The sequence below is a fragment of the Oncorhynchus kisutch genome, linkage group LG20 (genome assembly GCF_002021735.2).
Source record: "Oncorhynchus kisutch isolate 150728-3 linkage group LG20, Okis_V2, whole genome shotgun sequence".
NCBI classification, from domain to species: Eukaryota; Metazoa; Chordata; class Actinopteri; order Salmoniformes; family Salmonidae; genus Oncorhynchus; species Oncorhynchus kisutch.
In genome coordinates this window covers 15,414,229-15,437,410 of record NC_034193.2, presented here as the reverse complement: position 1 = coordinate 15,437,410, position 23,182 = coordinate 15,414,229, and the positions used below count along the sequence as shown (strand labels likewise).

The window sequence follows — 23,182 nt, the reverse complement described above, 5'->3', positions numbered from 1 at the left end:
ATGATAAAAACAAACAAAGTCTGAGAAGACAAGCCAACAGCTGTGGTGGTGGGGTGAGCAGGGAGCCGGGGGCCAGGGGCTTGCAGTGGCTGACTAGCACATATCCAGGGGGTGGATGCGGCAGGTGAGGTGATGGGGCCTTGGACCGGGTGGGTCTCCCAGGCAGGAGCTCAGAGTTTGCCTGCAGGCTGAGTGAGCACTATGATGTAAACAGCAAGCAGACCCAAGGAAATAGGTTGTGAAGGAAGAAGCTCTTTCACCACGCAGCAAAGCATCCATATTCATACTCATCGGAGAGATTTCTTAATATGGTCACCGTACACAGGGACTCTGTCCACCTTGTCATAGTCTGTAGTAACAGGCAGAAACATGTCTCCCCTTCTCTCCCCCTCTCCCCTCCTTTCCTCGTGTCTCTCCTTCTCCCCTTCTCTCCCCCTCTCCCCTCCTTTCCTCTTGTCTCTCCTTCTCCCCTTCTCTTCCCCTCTCCCCTCATCTACCCCTCTCCCCTTCTCTTCTTCTCCCCTTCTCTCCCCCTCTCTCCCCCTCTCACCTCCTCTCCCCTTCTCTCCCCTCCTCCTCCCTTCTTTCCCCTTTCTGTCTGTAGGAGATCAGTGACACTGAGATCATGGAGCTGGCCCACAGTGCATTGGGGCGGATGACAGTGATTCGTCAGATCTTCCCGCTGTGGAGGGACAGCAGCGTGCGCTGCATGAGGAACAACCACCGCATCTCCTCCTTACTCTGTGACCCCCAGGAAGGATACTTACAGTCACTTGAGGTCAGTTCAACAGGGGGCCTTCACATCAAGGCCAGTGGTCTTTTACCCCTTGGTCAAGCATCTTTCCTGGCCCTGTAACCTGACCTGACCACCTTGTCAGTCCCCACATATCATATTCAGACCCAAATTACATTTGCTCTTTACTAATATCTTCAAGGTCGATCATAACAAATACACAAGAAACAACAATTATGTATTTCGAAGAAATGTTAGCGCTGTAGCCATGTCTACTTTTGCTGTTTTCTGATGCTGCCTCTGGGGGTTAGGTCAGTGACTCCTATCACATGTCACGTCAGGGACAGCCCCAGAATGTCTGTTTACAGTATCACTGAGCATGTGACCTGTGGGCCTCTGAAGGTCAACAGCACCTAAAATGTATCTCCCATTGAGTGATAATGGATGATGAGATGTTCCACAAGGCTGTGCCATTCACATGTGGCAGGATACAGTGATAGCCTTTGGAGGCCTGTAGGACAGATAAGGAAGAGTTGGTTGAGAGCATAGATATATAATCACTAGAAGGGACTTAGACTCATTGAATGGGGATTCCAATTCTAGAGATTATATTTCTATGGTTGAGAGGACCAGGATGCTAGAGAGAAGTTAGACCTGTGATTCCTATTGACTCATTAGTTGTTTTGCTTTCAGTCTCCTGAGTCTCCTAACACTATTTCAGACTGAACTTACCATTCATTTTAGTTATTTCGGTTTACTCATCCAAGCAACCTACACTTTATTGCTAAGAATCCAACAAATAATTATCTGAGATTTTCGTAAACTTGGAGTAAACACTGTTTAATCACTGCCTGCAGTTTATGACAAGAGTATGTTACCCCTTAATAGTAACAGTAGAGGAAGCAACACACGTACTATATGATGACAAAGTTATCAAAGATACCTCTTTGATATGGCAGCTAGATAGCAGCTAGACATTCTCAGTCAAACCACTCAACGAGATCACATGGATGCTGCTCTCTGACATCCCTCCCCTCTGTTCCACCTTTATGTAACCAGAGGTGTCTCTGACTGAAAACCTCCTTGAACCCACCTGAACTCTCGCTATCGCTAACTGTTAACAGATGGCCCAAATCCTCCAGGGGCTCTTATCTCAATAATTAATGCAAAAGAGGGTTAAACACTCTTTGATGTTAAATCACCCTCATGACAAGGAAAATGCTGGTTCATGGTGCCGGCGAAACCCCATCAGCAGTCTGTCGCTGAATTTGCACTTTTATCACTACTGTATCTCGTTCTCACACTCTGGAAAGCTGTAAATTATCCATGTATTAACAAATTAGCCATATGCATTTCTTCACTCTGTCGGTATACTGGCACACAGCAAATCACCTCCATAATATATTGATTCACTCCACTTCTATGGGTGGGATGAGCATGACTGAGATAGCCGATCACAGAACTCTCGATGGAGACTTCTAACGGGGTCACTTGTTGTTGATCTCTGGTTGAACATGTTGTGATAGTGAAGAAGGTTATCATCAAAACACAGAAACAGGAAAGGACACAACTAACAACAAGGCAGAGGAGAGGACAGAAGTGATAAGGGAGTAAACATGCAGAGTTGTTGTTGTTGTTGTTGAATGCTCATCCAGAAGTGGCACTCCTAGTGGCCCGCGACTTTAATGCAGGAAAACGTGAATCCGTTTTACCTCATTTCGACCAGCATATCAAAGGAACCAAAGGAAAAAAAACTCTAGACCACCTTTACTCCACACAAAGAGATGCGTACAAAGCTCTCCCTCGCCCTCCATTTGGCAAATCTGATCACAATTCTATCCTCCTGATTCCTGATTACAAGCAAAAACTCAACCAGGAAGTACCAGTGACTCGCTCAACATGGAAGTGGTCAGATGATGTGGATGCTAAGCAACAGGAATGTTTTGCTAGCACAGACTGGAATATGTTTTGGGATTCATCCGATGGATTTTGAGGAGTATACCACATCAGTCACCGGCTTCATCAATAAGTGCATCGATGACGTCGTCCCTACAGAGACCGTACGTACATATCCCAACCAGAAGCCATGTAGTACAGGCAACATCTGCACTGAGATAAAGGGCTGCCGCTTTTAGGGAGCTGGACACTAATCTGGCCGATTATAAGAAATCCTGCAATGCCCTCTGAAGAATATTCAAACAGGCAAAGCATCAATACAGGATTAAGACTGAATCCTACTACACCGGCTCTGACGCTCGTCGGATGTGGTAGTGCTTGCTAACTTTTATGAACTACAAATGGAAACCTAGTAGCAAGCTGCCCAGTGACTTAAGCCTACCAGATGAGCTAAATGCTTCTATGCTAGCTTCGAGGCAAGCAACACTGAACAATGCATGAGCACACAAGCTGTTATGGATGACAGTGTGATTACGCTCTCAGTAGACGATGTGAATAAGACCTTTAAACAGCTCAACCTTCACAAGACTGCAGGGCCCGACAGATTATCTTACTCAGAGCATTTTTAACCTCTCCCTGACTGAGTCTGTGATACCCACGTTTCAAGTAGGCCACCACAGTCCCTGTGCCCAAGAACGCTAAGGTAACGACCTAAATGACTACCACCCATAGCACTCACGTCTGTAGCCATGAAGTGCATTGAAAGGCTCGTCATGACTCACACCAACACCATCATCCCAGAAACTCTAGACCCACTCCAATTCGCACACCGCCCCAACAGATCCACAGATGATGCAATCTCTATTGCACTCCATACTGCCCATTCCACCTGGACAAACAAAAGGAATCCCCCATGTGAGAATGCTGTTCATTGACTATAGCTCAGCTTTCAACACCGTAGTGCCCTCACAGCTCATCACTGAGTTAAAACACTGGGACTAAACACCTCCCCCTGCAAATTGATCCTGAACTTCCTGATGGGATGGCACCAGGTGGTAAGGGTAGGCAACAACACATCTTCCACGCTGATCCTCATCACAGGGGCCCCTCAGGGGTGCGTGGTTAGTCCCCTCCTGTACTCCCTGTTCACCCATGACTGCATGGTCACACATAAATACAACTCCATCAGTAAGTTTGTCAATGACACAACAGTGGTAAGCCTCATCACAGACAACGATGAGACAGCCTATAAGGAGGAGGTCAGAAACCTGGCATTGTGGTGCCACGACAACAACCTCTCCCTCGACGTGATCAAGACAAAGGAGATGATCGTGGACTACAGGAAAAGGAGGGTCAAGCACGCCCCCATTCACATCAACGGGGCTGTAATGGAGCGGATCTTCAAGTTCCTTGGTGTCCACATCACTAACAAACTATCATGCTCCAAACACACCAAGACAGTCGTGAAGAGAGCACGACAAAGCCTATTCCCCCTCAGGAGACTGAAAAGATTTGGCATGGGTCCTCAGATCCTCAAAAAGTTCTACAGCTGCAAGAGCATCCTGTCTGGTTGCATCATTGCTTGGCCTCGCAACTGCTCGGCATCTGACCGCAAGGCGCTACAGAGGGTAGTAAATCCGGCCCAGTACATCACTGTTGCCAAGCTTCCTGCCATCCAGGACCTCTATACCAGGCGGTATCAGAGGATGGTCCTAAAAATTGGGCCTTCAGCCACCCTGGTCATAGACTGTTCCCTCTACTACCGCACGGCAAGCAGTACCAGAGCGCCAAGTCCAAAAGGCTCCTTACACCTTATACCCCCAAGCCATAAGACTGCTAAACAGTTAATCAAATGGCTATCCGGACTATTTACATTCACCCCCTTTTTTACGTTGCTGATTCTCGCTGTTTATTATCTATGTATAGTCACTTTACCCCTACCTACATGTACATATTATACCTGAATTACCTCGACGAACATATTTCCCTGCACATTGACTCGGTACCGGTACCCCCTGTATGTATAGAGCGTTGTTATTGTTATTTTATTTCTTTACTTTTTTTCACTTTAGCTTACTTCATTTTATTATTTTATTATATATAGTGTCAGTCAAACGTTTGGACACATCTACACTTTCAAGGGTTGTTCTTTATTTTTATTATTTCCTACAAGAATAGTAAAGACATCAACACTATGAAATACCACGTACGGAATCATGTCGTAACCAAAAAAGTGTTTATCAAATCCAAATGTATTTTGTATTTGAGAATCTTCAAAGTAGCAACCCTTTACCTTGATGACAGCTTTGCACACTCTTGGCATTCTCTTAACCAGCTTCTTGAGGTAGTCACCTGGAATGTATTTCAATTAACTGGTGTGACTTGTTTAAAGTTAATGTGTGGAATGTATTTCCTTCTTAATGCATTTGAGCCAATCAGTTGTATTGTGACAAGGTAGGGATGGTATACAGAAGACAGCCCTATTTGGTAAAAGACCAAGTCCGTATTATGGCATGAACAGCTCAATAAGCAAAGAGAAATGACTGTCCATCATTACTTTAAGATATGAAGGTCAGTCAATTCGGAAAATGTCTTTCTTCAAGTACAGTCGCAAAAACCATAAAGCGCTATGATGAAACTCGCTCTCATGAGGACTGCCACAGGAAAGGAAGAAAAGTTACCTCTGCTGCAGAGGATAAGTTCATTAGAGTTACCACCCTCAGAAATTGCAGCATAAAATACATGCTTCATAGAGTTCAAGTAACAGACACATCTCAGCATCAACTGTTCAGAGGAGACTGCGTGAATCAAGCCTTCATGGTTGATTTTCTGCAAAGAAACCACTACTAAAGGGCACCATTAAGAAGAGGAGACTAGCTTGGGCCAAGAAACACAAGCAATGGACATTAGACTGGTCGAAATCTGTCCTTTGGTCTGTTGAGTCCAAATTGGAGATTTTTGGTTCCAACCACCATGTCTTTGTGAGACACAGAGTAGGTGACCGGATGATCTCTGCATGTGTGGTTCCCACCGTGAAGCATGGAGGAGGAAGTGTGATGGTGTGGGGGTGCTTTGCTGGTAACACTGTCAATAATTTTTTTAGAATTCAAGGCAAACGTAATGAGAATTGCTAACACATCATTCTGCAGCTACACAAGATCCCATCTGGTTCGCGCTTAGCGGGAGAATCATTTGTTTTTCAACAGGACAATGGCCCATCACACCTCCAGGCTGTGTAAGGGCTATTTGACCAAGAAGGAGAGTGATGGAGTGCTGCATCAGATGACCTGGCCTCCACAATCACCTGACCTCAACCTATTTGAGATGGTTTGGGATGAGTCGGACCACAGGGTGAAGAAAAATCAGCCAACAAGTGCTCAGCATATGTGGGAACTCCTTCGAGACTGTTGGAAAAGCATTCCAGGTGAAGCTGGTTGAGAGAATGCCAAGAGTGTGAAAGTGGTGGAAACAAAAATACTAAATATATTCTGATTTGTTTAACATTTCTTTGGTTATTACATGATTTCATATGTGTTATTTCATAGTTTTGATGTCTTCACTATTATTTTACAATGTAGAAAATAGTAAAAAAATAAAGAAAAACCGTTGAATGAGTAACTTTTGACTGGTACTGAATATATTTATTTTTTCTTATTTACTTAAAAATAACTGCATTGTTGGATAAGCACTTGTCTGTAAGCATTTCATGGTAAGGTCTACACTTGTTGTATTTGGCGCATGTGACAAATAACATTTTATTTCATTTGTTGCTTTTCTTGCCGTCTCTACGTTTCACTGGTATAGAGATTTAGGTCGTGGGGGTTGGGAGTGATGGGGACGTTGTAGCCAGTGTCACTCTCCCAGTTCTTCAGCTACACACTACCCAGGCAGATGGACTATCAACGGCCCAGCCTTAGCCCTGCCTAGACCTAGTTCACCCAGCTCAGCCTTAGTCTCATAAACGCAGTGACTCGGGTCTTGTTTGAATGATGGACTCTTTTGTCATAGGGGAACTACGTCAGTGTCTACGCCATTACTTTATGTACCCTTCAAAATACAGAAATCATCCCCGTATGAAGCATTTTGCATGAAGCTGCATTTTGCATCATATGAACCACTGCTAAGGTTTTGCCTGCAAACTTTGGTTTGCCTCGTAATTTGTTGGGAGTTTTTCGTTATCGATGAAGGCAGTGACGTAGTTCCTCTATGCCTAAAGAGTCCATCATTCAAACCAGACACCCTTTGACCCTAGGGTCGGGTTTTCCAGACTACCCAGTCTTAGTCCAGCCTTAGTTAGCCCTGCCTGGACTCAGTTAGCCAAGCCCAGCCTGGCTCATAGCTGTTCTTGAGGCTTCTTATCTGGCCACAAACTAGTGCAGACGGCTTCACTGCGTGAATTACAAGCCTCTAGTAGGCCTGCACATTACGGGCCTGGTCCTGATTGTGGGTTCACACTCTAAAATGACAAAAGGAATAATAATTACAACAGATATGTGTGTTATCACAAGCATATCATGATGAGGGGTGGATGTATGAGGTAGCCTATAGCATTATAATGCAGATGCAGCTCGGTATTGCTTGATGTTGTTATTCTAACATGCTGGAGAATGGAGATGGCATGAATTGTCAGTGCAGGTTATGACATTATCCCAGCCCAGTGTGATGTCCTGCGTTGGACATCACACTGACATCAGTTGGACTGCTCCGCTGTTTATTTGTCACTGTGCATTTTGTTTCTGCTCCATGGCTCTGGTTCGACTCTGGTACTGCACTCACATCTGCTCAAGGGGGCTGTCATGCCGTGTGTCACTTTGATAGGGGAGTGTGGTAGACGGGGGTGTGTGTGTGAGTGTGCATGCATGTCTATTTTGCAGTAGTTTTCCATGTCGTCATGACACACAAAGAGACACATCAACCATTATGGTGCAGCTTAAATTTTACTGTTGTGCATCAACAATGATCTAATCATGTTTAACTGGTTTCTGTAGTCTCCAATCACTGTAGTCTGTGTTTCCAACAGAGACCTTAGAAATGTATTGTTTGATAGAACATTTCACGATACTGTATGTAATCAGTTTCTAGAATGGACATTTTCTTGACCAAGATGGACGATTGTTAGGCACGTTACTGGGATGCTAATGCCCATTCTAGGGTCCAATGTCTAATTATATGGTGTTTTCTCCCTGCTCCTTCCTCTGTATTCCAGGTGTCCAACTTGTACCTGTATGATAGTGTGCTGGCACTGGCTAACGCCTTCCAGAGGAAGTTGGTGGACAGGAAGTGGCACAGCATGGCCAGTCTGAACTGCATCAAGAAGTCCACCAAGCCTTGGAATGGAGGCTGGTCCATGCTGGAGAACATCCAGATGGTAAACTTTAGTTCAGAACGTGAATATGAACCTTTTTCTGACTTTCCTAGTCATTGCAGTGAAACAGAGATATATTTTATTTATTGTGATTGTGATTGATTGACGTTCATCATGCTGAATACTTGAAATGTTTTTAAGGAACATAGGTTGTGAATCCAATGTTTTTCTAAAGCAGAAGGACACAAGGCCTTGAATAAAGTCAGAAGCAGAAAATAATAAAGAAACAGTCCTTGAATCTAATTCACTCTACTTGCGTTACAACTGGAGATGCTCAGCTGTGGGAGATGAAGATGGTTGCCATTCTATTGCCATTCTCCAGACGTAATATCTTCAGCACTAAAAGGAGCTACGTACTAGATCTCCTCTGCAGTGGCGCTTATGGGTTTTGGGGTCCATTTTCCCAATGATGTCTTTAGAGCAGTATTGGCAGGTGTGTGTGTGTGTGTGTGTGTGTGTGTGTGTGTGTGTGTGTGTGTGTGTGTGTGTGTGTGTGTGTGTGTGTGTGTGTGTGTGTGGGTGTATGTGTGTGTGTGTGCACTTCAATTTCATGCTCATTTAATGTTCTATGAGCCACAGAGAGCTGTGGTTAGAGTCTAATCTATCCCTGGGGGGACATGGGATAGATTTTATTTTTTTATTTTTTTTTTTTTATTTTATTTCACCTTTATTTAACCAGGTAGGCTAGTTGAGAACAAGTTCTCATTTGCAACTGCGACCTGGCCAAGATAAAGCATAGCAGTGTGAGCATACAACAAAGAGTTACACATGGAGTAAACAATTAACAAGTCAATAACACAGTAGAAAACGAAGGGGGGGTCTATATACAATGTGTGCAAAAGGCATGAGGAGGTAGGCAAATAATTACAATTTTGCAGATTAACACTGGAGTGATGAATGATCAGATGGTCATGTACAGGTAGAGATATTGGTGTGCAGAAGAGCAGAAAAGTAAATAAATAAAAAACAGTACGGGGATGAGGTAGGTGAAAAGGGTGGGCTATTTACCAATAGACTATGTACAGCTGCAGCGATCGGTTAGCTGCTCAGATAGCTGATGTTTGAAGTTGGTGAGGGAGATGAAAGTCTCCAACTTCAGCGATTTTTGCAATTCGTTCCAGTCACAGGCAGCAGAGTACTGGAACGAAAGGCGGCCAAATGAGGTGTTGGCTTTAGGGATGATCAGTGAGATACACCTGCTGGAGCGCGTGCTACGGATGGGTGTTGCCATCGTGACCAGTGAGCTGAGATAAGGCGGAGCTTTACCTAGCATAGACTTGTAGATGACCTGGAGCCAGTGGGTCTGGCGACGAATATGTAGCGAGGGCCAGCCGACTAGAGCATACAAGTCGCAGTGGTGGGTAGTATAAGGTGCTTTAGTGACAAAACGGATGGCACTGTGATAGACTGCATCCAGTTTGCTGAGTAGAGTGTTGGAAGCCATTTTGTAGATGACATCGCCGAAGTCGAGGATCGGTAGGATAGTCAGTTTTACTAGGGTAAGCTTGGCGGCTTGAGTGAAGGAGGCTTTGTTGCGGAATAGAAAGCCGACTCTTGATTTGATTTTCGATTGGAGATGTTTGATATGAGTCTGGAAGGAGAGTTTGCAGTCTAGCCAGACACCTAGGTACTTATAGACGTCCACATATTCTAGGTCGGAACCATCCAGGGTGGTGATGCTAGTCGGGCATGCGGGTGCAGGCAGCGACCGGTTGAAAAGCATGCATTTGGTTTTACTAGCGTTTAAGAGCAGTTGGAGGCCACGGAAGGAGTGTTGTATGGCATTGAAGCTTGTTTGGAGGTTAGATAGCACAGTGTCCAAAGACGGGCCGAAAGTATATAGAATGGTGTCGTCTGCGTAGAGGTGGATCAGGGAATCGCCCGCAGCAAGAGCAACATCATTGATATACACAGAGAAAAGAGTCGGCCCGAGAATTGAACCCTGTGGCACCCCCATAGAGACTGCCAGAGGACCGGACAGCATGCCCTCCGATTTGACACACTGAACTCTGTCTGCAAAGTAATTGGTGAACCAGGCAAGGCAGTCATCCGAAAAACCGAGGCTACTGAGTCTGCCGATAAGAATATGGTGATTGACAGAGTCGAAAGCCTTGGCGAGGTCGATGAAGACGGCTGCACAGTACTGTCTTTTATCGATGGCGGTTATGATGTCGTTTAGTACCTTGAGTGTGGCTGAGGTGCACCCATGACCGGCTCGGAAACCAGATTGCACAGCGGAGAAGGTACGGTGGGATTCGAGATGGTCAGTGACCTGTTTGTTGACTTGGCTTTCGAAGACCTTAGATAGGCAGGGCAGGATGGATATAGGTCTGTAACAGTTTGGGTCCAGGGTGTCTCCCCCTTTGAAGAGGGGGATGACTGCGGCAGCTTTCCAATCCTTGGGGATCTCAGACGAGATGAAAGAGAGGTTGAACAGGCTGGTAATAGGGGTTGCGACAATGGTGGCAGATAGTTTCAGAAATAGAGGGTCCAGATTGTCAAGCCCAGCTGATTTGTACGGGTCCAGGTTTTGCAGCTCTTTCAGAACATCTGCTATCTGGATTTGGGTAAAGGAGAACCTGGAGAGGCTTGGGCGAGGAGCTGCGGGGGGGGCGGAGCTGTTGGCCGAGGTTGAAGTAGCCAGGCGGAAGGCATGGCCAGCCGTTGAGAAATGCTTATTGAAGTTTTCGATAATCATGGATTTATCAGTGGTGACCGTGTTACCTAGCCTCAGTGCAGTGGGCAGCTGGGAGGAGGTGCTCTTGTTCTCCATGGACTTCACAGTGTCCCAGAACTTTTTGGAGTTGGAGCTACAGGATGCAAACTTCTGCCTGAAGAAGCTGGCCTTAGCTTTCCTGACTGACTGCGTGTATTGGTTCCGGACTTCCCTGAACAGTTGCATATCACGGGGACTATTCGATGCTATTGCAGTCCGCCACAGGATGTTTTTGTGCTGGTCGAGGGCAGTCAGGTCTGGGGTGAACCAAGGGCTGTATCTGTTCTTAGTTCTGCATTTTTTGAACGGAGCATGCTTATCTAAGATGGTGAGGAAGTTACTTTTAAAGAATGACCAGGCATCCTCAACTGACGGGATGAGGTCAATGTCCTTCCAGGATACCCTGGCCAGGTCGATTAGAAAGGCCTGCTCACAGAAGTGTTTTAGGGAGCGTTTGACAGTGATGAGGGGTGGTCGTTTGACTGCGGCTCCGTAGCGGATACAGGCAATGAGGCAGTGATCGCTGAGATCCTGGTTGAAGACAGCGGAGGTGTATTTGGAGGGCCAGTTGGTCAGGATGACGTCTATGAGGGTGCCCTTGTTTACAGAGTTAGGGTTGTACCTGGTGGGTTCCTTGATGATTTGTGTGAGATTGAGGGCATCTAGCTTAGATTGTAGGACTGGCGGGGTGTTAAGCATATCCCAGTTTAGGTCACCTAACAGAACAAACTCTGAAGCTAGATGGGGGGCGATCAATTCACAAATGGTGTCCAGGGCACAGCTGGGAGCTGAGGGGGGTCGGTAGCAGGCGGCAACCGTGAGAGACTTATTTCTGGAGAGAGTAATTTTCAAAATTAGTAGTTCGAACTGTTTGGGTATGGACCTGGAAAGTATGACATTACTTTGCAGGCCATCTCTGCAGTAAACTGCAACTCCTCCCCCTTTGGCAGTTCTATCTTGACGGAAGATGTTATAGTTGGGTATGGAAATCTCTGAATTTTTGGTGGCCTTCCTGAGCCAGGATTCAGACACAGCAAGGACATCAGGGTTAGCAGAGTGTGCTAAAGCAGTGAGTAAGACAAACTTAGGGAGGAGGCTTCTGATGTTGACATGCATGAAACCAAGGCTTTTTCGAACACAGAAGTCAACAAATGAGGGTGCCTGGGGACATGCAGGGCCTGGGTTTACCTCCACATCACCCGCGGAACAGAGGAGTAGTAGTATGAGGGTGCGGCTAAAGGCTATCAAAACTGGTCGCCTAGAGCGTTGGGGACAGAGAATAAGAGGAGCAGGTTTCTGGGCATGGTAGAATATATTCAGGGCATAATGCGCAGACAGGGGTATGGTGGGGTGCGGGTACAGCGGAGGTAAGCCCAGGCACTGGGTGATGATGAGAGAGGTTGTATCTCTGGACATGCTGGTAGTAATGGGTGAGGTCACCGCATGTGTGGGAGGTGGGACAAAGGAGTTATCAGGGGTATGAAGAGTGGAACTAGGGGCTCCATTGTGAACTAAAACAATGATAACTAACCTGAACAACAGTATACAAGGCATATTGACATTTGAGAGAGACATACAGCGAGGCATACAGTAATCACAGGTGTTGAATTGGGAAAGCTAGCTAAAACAGTAGGTGAGACAACAGCTAATCAGCTAGCACAACAACAGCAGGTAAAATGGCGTAGACTAGGCAACGGGGCCAACAGATAAAACAAACAAGCAGAATGGAGTACCGTGATTTATGGACAGTCCAGCGTGCATCAGCTATGTAGCCAAGAGATCAGTGTCCAGGGGGCAGCGGTGGATGGGGAAGGGAAGCTGGACTGGCGAGTGTTATCCAGGTAAAAAAAACGAACAGTGACTAAATAGCTTGTAGCTAGTTAGCTGGTTAGCTTCTGGAGGTTCTTGAGTGTGTTCTAAAAATAAATAAAAAATAATAGCGATTCCGTATCACATTGGGTGAGGCAGGTTTCCGGAAGGTATAAACAAATTAAAAGTCAAAAGAGATAGAAAGTAAATATGGGTCCGGTGGGCGTTTGGGACGCGGAGATTCAGGCGGTTAGCAGGCCTGTGCTAACAAGCTAACAGTTTGTAGGCCCGGGCTAGACAAGGTAGCAGTTAGCGGACCGGAGCTGGACAAGCTAGCAGTTAGCAGGCCGAATTAGCAAGCAGGGAGATAGCGAGGGCTAGAGAGTTAGCCTTTGGGGGACGTCGCGATGGGGTGAGTCTGTTTATTCCTCTTCATGCGGTGACATCGATAGACCGGTCGTGGGCCCGGGTATTGTAGCTCAGGAAATCTTTGTCTCAGAGATCTCGGCCTGTCCCTATCACAGTGTCACAGGTTCAAACTGATTCAACCACAGTATTAAACTGGCTTTGGGAACGCAGTTTCGTTATGGTCTTGGAACTGGACAGGTGGTCTTGTCGTGGTTCTGTGAGATCTCACTCTTTCTATGAAATTCATCCTATATTCTCTCTCTCTCTTTCTATCTCCCTCCCATCACAGGGACATATCACAGGCCTTACAGGAACGATGGATTTCAAAGCGAACGGATCCAATTCTCACGTCCAGTTTGAAATACTGGGCACCAGCTTCAGTGAGACGTTTGGAAAAGACGTGAAAAGGGTGAGTATGATGATTCTGCTGCTGGTGGTCAGTCCTCCTTTGTCTCAAGATGGCTGTAAGTCTGATAGATGTTTTTGAGTTTACAGTTCTGAAGCTACGACCTTTGTGGCACTACCCAGTGGTATTGCAGCACAGCAAGCCTCGACGAGATAGTCAGTAAACCTTTTCTTTAAAACAGTGGAGGTTATGGCCCATACATTGATGGCAGCAATTTCTGAGGTGTCTTGGGGTGGGTTTCTTAGCACACAGAAATCAGAGTGTGGAAACCACCCAGTGGAACATACTGCAGTCCTTGAGGCAAAGCATACACGAGAACCTGCCAGAATACTGTCAGTTATCTGTTTAAATTGTACTGAGAAATGTCATATACTCTACAATATCTAGCTAGGTTATTTATTGATATATGAAAAAACAAGGTCAACCGACATTACCTAAATTCCCTTTATTCTGTAATGCTAATTGTCAAGTGCTAAGATGTGTTTTTCTTAACTATTCATTTTCATGAATATGCCCTAGTGAAACACATACAGGGTGTTATATTCAACAGGAACATACTGGAAATAACAACCAACTAGTTAATTGGTTTAGTATGCATTTGTGTTGAAGGCATGAGACCATAAGAAGATTAGTAGAACACACCATAGGACATGAATGACATGAATGACATAAACAACATGAAGGACATGAAGGACATGAATGACTGTAAAGTGCTTCAGCACGACATCTTAAGACATAAAAACTCAAAATGAGTAGGCTACCCATAGAAATTAGATATAAATGACTTCTATTTCTATACAATAACCATACAATAACATGCTACTATACCGCTAAGCTATTACTGTATTTCAATCACACACATTATTTCAGCTAATGTAGTGCTTTTGCCAGCCTATAATTTCCTGCTCCCTAACATGAGTGGCCTGATCAAACACCAGTCAGTAGTGGCTGAGGGAGAACATGCCAAGCATCCTGTAATAACGACTGTAGGACAAGCAGCTACAGGGCCACTGTCAACAAAGCTCTGTATGTGGCCATGGCAACACACACTGTATGCTGTTGTGTCATATAATGCTCTATATTTCCCATATTGGGCATTACCTTCCACCAGCGCCCTATTTGGTTCCTTCAGTAGATCTATTCAAAAGAAGAGCACTATTACGGGACACTGTGTACTCCTCTGTCCCATAGGGAAGAGACCAGTTCTGTTTCTCCTCACTGACTACCCAGCAAACCAAAATTGGTTTCTGTGAAAGTTCCCAGAACTATCGTTAGGTCGCAGGAAATGTCCAGTCGTGGTGATGATTATAGAATTTTTGAAAAAAACATTTGTCTGATGACTCAAGAACATTCCTAGAACACATTTAATCTGTTCTTTAAAACCTCTTGTAACTACCCATCCCGGATCCGGGAGCGTTGTCATCAACTGACACTAATTAGCATAACGCAAAGGACAAAAATATTACTAGAAAATATTCATATTCATGAAATCACAAGTGAAATGTATTGAAACACAGCTTAGCCTTTTGTTAATCACCCTGTCATCTCAGATTTTGAAAATATGCTTTACAGCCAAAGCAAGACAATCATTTGTGTAAGTTTATCGATAGCCTAGCATAGCATTATGCCTAGCTAGCAGCAGGCAACCTGGTCACGAAAATCAGAAAAGTAATCAAATTAAATCGTTTACCTTTGATGAGCTTCGGATGTTTTCACTCACAAGACTCCCAGTTAGATAGCAAATGTTCCTTTTTTCCCAAAAATATTATTTTTTGTAGCTGAAATAACTCTGTTAGCTCTTCACGTTTGACTGAGAATTCGACCGGAAATTGCGGTCACGACAACGCCGAAAAATATTCCAAATTAGCTCCATAATATCGACAGAAACATGGCAAACGTTGTTTATAATCAATCCTCAAGATGTTTTTCAAATATCTATTCGATAATATATCAACCGGGACAGGTGGCTTCTTAGTAGGAAAGAGAGAAACAATGGCCGCATTTGTCCCTTATGCACAAAACACTCCGAGAGACTCCAGCTGACCACTGACGTTCAGGCTCATTTTTCAAAATAAAAGCCTGAAACTATGTATTGTGACACTAGACACATTAGGGAAGCCATAGAAAAAGGAATCTGGTTGATATCTCATTCACTGCTCAATAGGGATGCATAGGAACGCAGAGCTTTCTAAATAAGAGTCCCTTCCTGATTGGATTTTTCTCAGGCTATCACCTGCAATATCAGTTATGTTATACTCACAGACAATATTTTTACAGTTTTGGAAACTTTAGAGTGTTTTCTATTCCAAGCTGTCAATTATATGCATATTCTAGCATCTTCTCCTGACAAAATATCCTGTTTACTTTGGGAACGTTATTTTTCCAAAAATGAAAATAGTGCCCCTTAGTTTCAAGAGGATTTATTAAAGGTTCCCAGAATTCTTCATTAAGTTGTGGGAACAGTCTGTTGAGAACAATGTGGGGACATCACATAAGATATGTTCGCAAAGCACAAAAACTGTCCAGTTGGGCAGATGATTCTACAATGTTTCTTTTAGGGAGCAAAAACATTCACCTGATATTACAAGAACTTTCCCATAAACATTTTGTTTGTTCTTTAAACGTTTCTAGAAAAGCTTCAGTAGGTTTTGGGAACAGTCTGATGGGAACCAGGGTTATAGTACTCAAGTCCAGTCTCGAGACCACATATTGAGTGTATCTGTTTTATGTCGGATGCATATTTACTTGGTCTTGACTCTGTCTCGGACAATGAAGACTTAAACTGTATTTCCCAAAACCAGACAAAAATAATAATACTGACTGGTGGTGGCTATTCAGCAGCCTGATGGTTTGGGGTTTCACTTTTTGCCATGATGCTCATATACTACTCGGCAGTATGCTCTTGATGGTGCTCCTGTAGAACATTGTGAGGGCCCTCGAGGGACAGGCCAAATTTATTCAGCCTCTTGACTTCTTCACCACATTATGGTACTGCACATTGCTGCACTGCACTGTCAGAACTAGAAGCACAAGCATTTCGCTACACTCGCATTAACATCTGCTAACCATGTGTATGTGACCAATACCATTTGATTTGATTTGATTTTACGTTGACTGTGTGGTTAGACTAGTTCAGCTCCTCGGCGATGTGGATGCTGAGGAACTTGACAGCTTCACATCTTCACGGTGGCCCCTTAGATGAGGATGGGGGCTTGCCCAGCCTGGTTCCTCCTGAAATCCACAATCAGCTTCTTTGTTTTGCTGACGTTGAGGGAGAGGTTGTTAACCTGGCACCATGCCATCAGTGCGCCTACCTCCTTCCTGTAGGCCATCTCGTAGTTGCTGGTAATTAGGCCTACAATTGTCGTGTCGTCAGTGAACTTAATGATGGAGTTGGACCTGTGTGAGGCCACACAGTCGTGGGTATACAGGGAGTACAGGATGGGACTGAGAATGCACCTTTGTTGGACCCCTGTGTTGAGGATGGTATTGAGGGCCAAGCTGTAGTCGATGAACAGCATCCCCACATATGCATTCCTTTTGTCCAGGTGGGTGAGGGCATGTGCGTTGTCTGTGGATCTGTCAGGCAGTAGGCGAATTGGAGAGGGTCTAGTGTGCCAGGGAAGGAGGTGGTGATGTGGTCTTTGACCAGCCTCTCGACGCACTTCATCATGACTAAAGTGAGTTCTACGGGTCAGTAGCCATTCAGTTCAGTTACTTTCCCTTTCTTGGGCACTGGATGTTAATGGACATCGTGAAGCAGATGGGGATAACGGCCTGAGCTAGAGAGAGATGTCTGAAAATACAACAGCTAGCTGGTCTGTACATGCTCTGAGGGTGTGGCTAGGGCTGGCTGCCTTGCGAGGGTTAACACATTTGAGTGACTTACATACATCCTCCTTGTAGACTGTAAGCTTGTTTCCCTCGTTGTCCTCAGGGGCTCTCCTCAGCAGTGTTAGAAAAAGGTTTTTAGCTCATCCAGTAGGGTGACGTTGGTGTCCGTGATGTGAGTTTTTTTGTAATCCGTGATCGTTAGAAGCCCCTGCCACAAACGCCTCATGTCCAACCCACTGAATTGCTCCTCCACTTTCTCCCTATATTTGTGTTTCGAAATCTTGATCGATCTGCGTTGGTTGGTATTTGTACTGCTTAACCATACAATTGTCCCCGGTCACCTTGCCGTGTTTATAAGCAGTATCTCTCTCCTTCAGTTTTCCGTCAAGGCTGCCAACAATCCAAATTTTTTAAATCAGTTCATATGTTTAATAAATGGATTTAATGAAGGTTTCACTAGTCACTTAAAATAACGGCACTTTAAGTTTTGAAAGACACCATCGGTATCACGTCATCTATGCATTTTTTTATGAATCCGGTGACTGAGTTGGCATAGTCATTGATTTTATCCCAGAGGTGACCCAGATCATATTCCAGTCCACATGTTCAAAACAGTCTTGGAATCTGATTGGTCGGACCAGCGCTGTACAGACATGACCACCACTTTCCTCTTGAGTATTTGTTTGTAAGCGGGGAGGAGCAAAATGGAGTCGTGGTCAGATTTGAGGAAAGTAGGATGGGAGAGGGCCTTATACCGATGTCTAAAGGTGTTTAGCAGTGGGCAAGCGTGGAATTTGCGCGAGTTGGACAGTTAATATGTTGATAATAATTTGGGAGCACTGCCCTCAAATGACTTTTGTTGAAGTCCCCCACGACAATGAACACTGCCTCTGGGTATGCGGCCTCCAGTTTAAAGATCTTTGAGAGCATTTTGGTGTTGGCTTGGGGCGGGATGTACACAGCCATGGCGATAATCCCTGAGAACTCTCACAGAATGTAAAAAGGGGGACAATTGATGACCAAGTATTCCAAGTCAGGAGAGCAGAAGCTTGCAATTTCCTATATGCTTCCCCTGTCGCACCACTTGTTGTGCACCTGAATACAAACATTATCTTAATGTCAGCACGTTTTGAGAACGCATATTTTGTGATTTCCCCACAATTTTCCCAGCAGGCTGTTTCCACAATCTAATGAAAGATTCTGGGAACCATTAAAGAACAGAAGAAATGTGTTCTGGGAACATTTTATACAAACATTCTATAATCATCACCACGAATGGTCAGTTTTTGCCGCAACCTAACAGATGTTCTGGAAACTTTCACAGAACCAATTTTGGTTTGCTGGGAAATCATTACTGGTACATCACCTTACCTGAAAATTTATGAAAATTTTTGGGGAATGTTCTGTGATGGTTTATAAAGATGTTGTGCACAACATTTAAGTGAATGTTAGGACAACATTCCAAGAATATAAAAAAAAACATTAAATTGGAAAATAAAATAGTTTGTTATAAAAAACATTCTCTGAATGTTTTTGGGATGTAATCATCCTAACTGGAACTTAATGGGAATCTTAACAATGTTCTGGGAACGTTGCCAGTTTGCTGGGTAGAGTGTATTCTGCTGTTGATACACTCTCCTTCTATGCTGCTTTCACTGGTGCGCGCTGAGGAGAAGATAGACATCATTAAAATGGAGGAAGCCTATCAGATGTGAAAGTCTCCATACGACGCCCCACATACCAGGGACATGCTCCATGATTGGGAGAAATGTCAGCCATTGCCTAAGGCTGAATTTTTAGGAGGAAAGTGTCAAAGCCTGCTTATCAAGTGCTTTATTGACTCATATTTTTTTTAATTTCATAGCGTTTTATAGCAGGGGTGTCAAACTCTATCAGCGCAAGGGCCATATTGAAAAAACACAATGAATTTGCGGGCCAGACATAGAGTATTATGTTTGTTTCTCCCTGGTTATTCATTATCAAGCTTTAAAAACTGATGCCACACTGAAACATTTTAGTAGCCTAGCTAGGTCTTGTGTCTGTGCCTGTACACTTTTCCTCCGCTGCTTACGATAAACGCGACACACCTAAGTAGCACAATTGAAGTTGAATTCACAGATGTGTGTGTAATTTCATTAAGTAAATGACTCAACTGTTGACTCATTTAGACTCGCTTGTGTGTCATATTGTCCTTTATTAGTAATTTATACCCGCACGTGAATCCGTATCTTATAACATGTTGACAACCTGTATGACATTTTCTGCAGCAATGACCTGTTGCAAACAAAACTTGGCATGGGCCTACAACCGGCTTAAACCTTAGGTCTGGTAGAAGATTTAGTCCATGCCATTAGTGATGATATTATACAGTGCACTGGCTGGATCATGTGTGGGTGTGTGTGTGCTTATGTGTGGGTGTGTGTGTGGGTCTGGGAGAGGGGTGGGTGTGTGGCAAGGCACTTCCATTGGTCGTGCAGCATGTTGGCAGTGCTTGCTGTGACTTGCAGTGATGAAAGCGGGCCAGAATGTATTGAAAACCCATATCGTTGCAGCGCCTAGATAGAAATGCGTCATGGTCCGGATTCTGCCTGCGGTCTTTGTGTTTCACATGTGTTTTATAGGGTTTTCGCATTGGTTGGTTCGTGCAACTGTTTTTGTCGGTCCATCATGGAGAATAAGGAGTAATGTAAATTACAGGGAAGCGGAACGAGGCAAACCAATGGTAATGCCGATTGAATCACCCAGCATCACAACTCGAATTATGAAACCAATGTATCACATTATGGCCATTAGGGTCCACAGCCATCAGCCACACATACACATGCACTCCAGTGACGTTGCCTTAACATATTGGCCTTAACATATTGGATGACTATCATTCATATTCCCTTTACCCACCTCAGTGTAACATCGATAGGTTTAGGCTCCTAGATGATACTTGAATTTTCCCTATAACCATCATGAGGTTGCTACAACGTAGCCTACAAATGAATGTTTAAAATGTAGGTGGATTGGAGTTCACCTGTGGTAAATTCAATTGATTGGACATGACTTGGAAAGGCACACACCTGTTTATATAAGGTCCCACAGTTGACAGTGCATGTCAGAGCAAAAACCAAGCCATGAGGTCGAAGGAATTGTCCGTAGAGCTCCAAGACAGGATCGTGTCGAGGCACAGATATGTGGAAGGGGACCAAAACATTTCTGCACCATTGAAGGTCCCCATGAACACAGTGGCCTCCATCATTTTTAATTAGAAGAAGTTTGGAACCACTAAGACTTGCTAGAGCTGACCGTCCGGCCAAACTGAGCAATCAGAGGAGAAGGGCCTTGGTCAGGGAGGTGACCAAGAACCCGATGGTCACTCTAACAGTGCTCTAGAGTTCCTCTGTAGAGATGGGAGAACCTTCCAGAAGGACAACCATCTCTGCAGCACTAAACCAAACAGGCCTTTATGGTAGAGTCGCCAGAAGGAAGCCACTTCTCAGTAAAAGGCACATGGTAAAGCTGTGACCATGTTGCAACCACGCCGCAAACTGAACAACATGCCAGTTGGTTTCTTAATATTTTGCCCTTCTTCATTCTTCACATTCTCTTTATCTAAAACTCCATCTCCATCCCTACCTGTCGATGCCTTTACCAAGCTATTTTTCACAAGGCAACAATTTCGCTCAGATGAAACGTCTTATAGATTAGACCCTAAATAGAGATTGAAACATTATTCCTTATTTCTGTCTGTTGACTTCATTCCCTTTTGACCACTCAATGCAGCCCTAACAGGCATGACATTTCTCGCTTTACTACCACTTTCTAATTTCTACCTTTCTATTTCTTTCCTACCTTTTTACATCTCCCTTCTTCTACCAAGCTGTATAAAGTTTCAGGCTTTGAGCTCGGCACAATTGTAATTGGGGTGAAAATAGGAACCCAATGTCTCTGAATTTTTTTATCACAAGAAATTCTAATATATGATGCGTCATGATGCATGTTATTTACATCATATACAGTGCATTCAGAAAGTTCTCAGAACCCTTGATTTGTTCCACATTTTGTTACGTTACAGCCTTATTCTAAAATTGATTTAATTGTTTTTTCCCCCTCGTCAATCTACACACAATACCCCACTGAGAAAAAGAGGATGGAGGTCGTGCTGCCTTCTGAGAATTGATAGGCGATTGAATAACCCCCCCCCCTGTTCTTCTAGCTAATGTGCAATCATTGAAAAATAAAAATGATGACATATGAGGAAGATTAAACTTCCAACGGGACATTAAAAATGGTAATATCTTATGCTTCACGGAGACGAGGCTGAACAACGACATAATCAACATACAGCTGGCTGGTTATACTCTGTATCGGCAGGAGAGAACAGCGGCGTCTGGTAAGACAAGGGGCGGATTGTGCATATACGTAAACAAAAGCTGGTGCACGATATCTAAGGAAGTCTCGAGGTTTTGCTCGAGGTAGAGTATCTCATGATAAGGTGTAGGCCATTTTTCGTAGCTGTCTACATACCACCACAGACTGATGATGGCACTAAGACCGCACTCAATGAGCTGTATTCCGCCATAAGCAAACAGGAAAACGCTCATCCAGAGGAGGGACTTAAATGCAGGGAGACTTAAATCTGTATGGCCAAATTTCTATCAGTATGTTAAATGTGCATCCAGAAGGAAAAAATCTTTAGACCACCTTTACTCCACACACAGAGATGCGTACAAAGCTCTCCCTCGCCCTCCATTTGGCAAATCTGTTCTGGGATTCTTCCTATGGCATTGAGGAGTACACCACATCAGTCATTGGCTTTGTCAATAAGTGCATTGATGACGTCATGCCCACAGTGACCGTACATACATACACCAACCAGAAGCCATGGATTACAGGCAACATCCGCACTGAGCTAGAGGCTAGAGCTGTCGCTTTCAAGGAATGGGACTCTAACCCGGAAGCTTATAATAAGTTCCGCTATGCCCTCTGACGAACCATCAAACAGGCAAAGTATCAAAACAGGACCAAGATTGAATCATACTAGACCGGCTCCGATGCATGTCGGATGTGGCAGGGCTTGCAAACCATTACAGACTACAAAGGGAAGCACAGCCGAGAGCTGCCAAGTGACACGAGCCTACCAGACGAGCTAAACTACTTCTATGCTCGCTTCGAGGCAAATAACACTGAAACATGCATGCACGCACCAGCTGTTCCAGAAGACTGTGTGATCACGCTCTCCACAGCCGACGTGAGTAAGACATTTAAACAGGTCACCATTCACAAGGCTGCAGGGCCAGACGGATTACAAGGACGTGAACTGTGAGCATGCGGTGACCAACTGGCAAGTATCTTCACTGACATTTTCAAACTCTCCCTTAATCTGTAATACCAACATGTTTTAAGCATAGTCCCTGTGCCCAAGAACAGGTAAGGTAACCTGCCTAAATGTCTACCGACCTGTAGCACTCGCGTATGTAGCCATGAAGTGCTTTGAAAGGCTGGTTATGACTCACATCAACACCATTATCCCATAAACCCTAGACCCACACAATTTGCATACCGCTCTAACAGATCCACAGATTATGTAATCTCTATTGCACTCCACACTGCCCTTTCCCACCTGGACAAAAGGAACACATATGTGAGAATGCTATTCATTGACTATAGCTCAGCATTCAACACCATAGTGCCCTCAAAGCTCATCACTAAACTAAGGACCCTGGGACTAAACACCTCCCTCTGCAACTGGATCCTGGACTTCCTGACGGGCCGCTCCCAGGTGGTAAGGTTGAGAGCTTCAAGTTCCTTGGTGTCCACATCACCATTAAACAATCATGGTCCAAGCACACCAAGACAGTCGTGAAGAGGGCATGACAAAAACCTATTCCCACTCTGGAGACAATTTCTTTTGCATGTGTCCTCAGGTCCTCAAAAGGTTCTACAGCTGCACCATCGAGAGCATCCTGACTGGTTGCATCACTGCCTGGTATGGCAACAGCTTGGTCTCCGACTGCAAGGCACTAC

At 44.6% G+C, this 23,182-nt stretch overlaps 1 protein-coding gene across 2 annotated transcripts in view; it reads left to right on the top strand.

Annotated features, from left to right (window-relative positions):
* grid1b (glutamate receptor, ionotropic, delta 1b) overlaps positions 1–23,182 on the top strand; it is a 400,673-nt gene that overhangs the window by 333,256 nt on the left and 44,235 nt on the right. For both annotated transcript variants that reach the window (XM_031798901.1, XM_020454314.2), the window contains exons 6-8: positions 605–778; positions 7,836–7,997; positions 13,217–13,336. In XM_031798901.1, the coding sequence (XP_031654761.1) occupies positions 605–778; positions 7,836–7,997; positions 13,217–13,336 (456 nt within the window). The remainder of the gene's footprint in view (positions 1–604; positions 779–7,835; positions 7,998–13,216; positions 13,337–23,182) is intronic.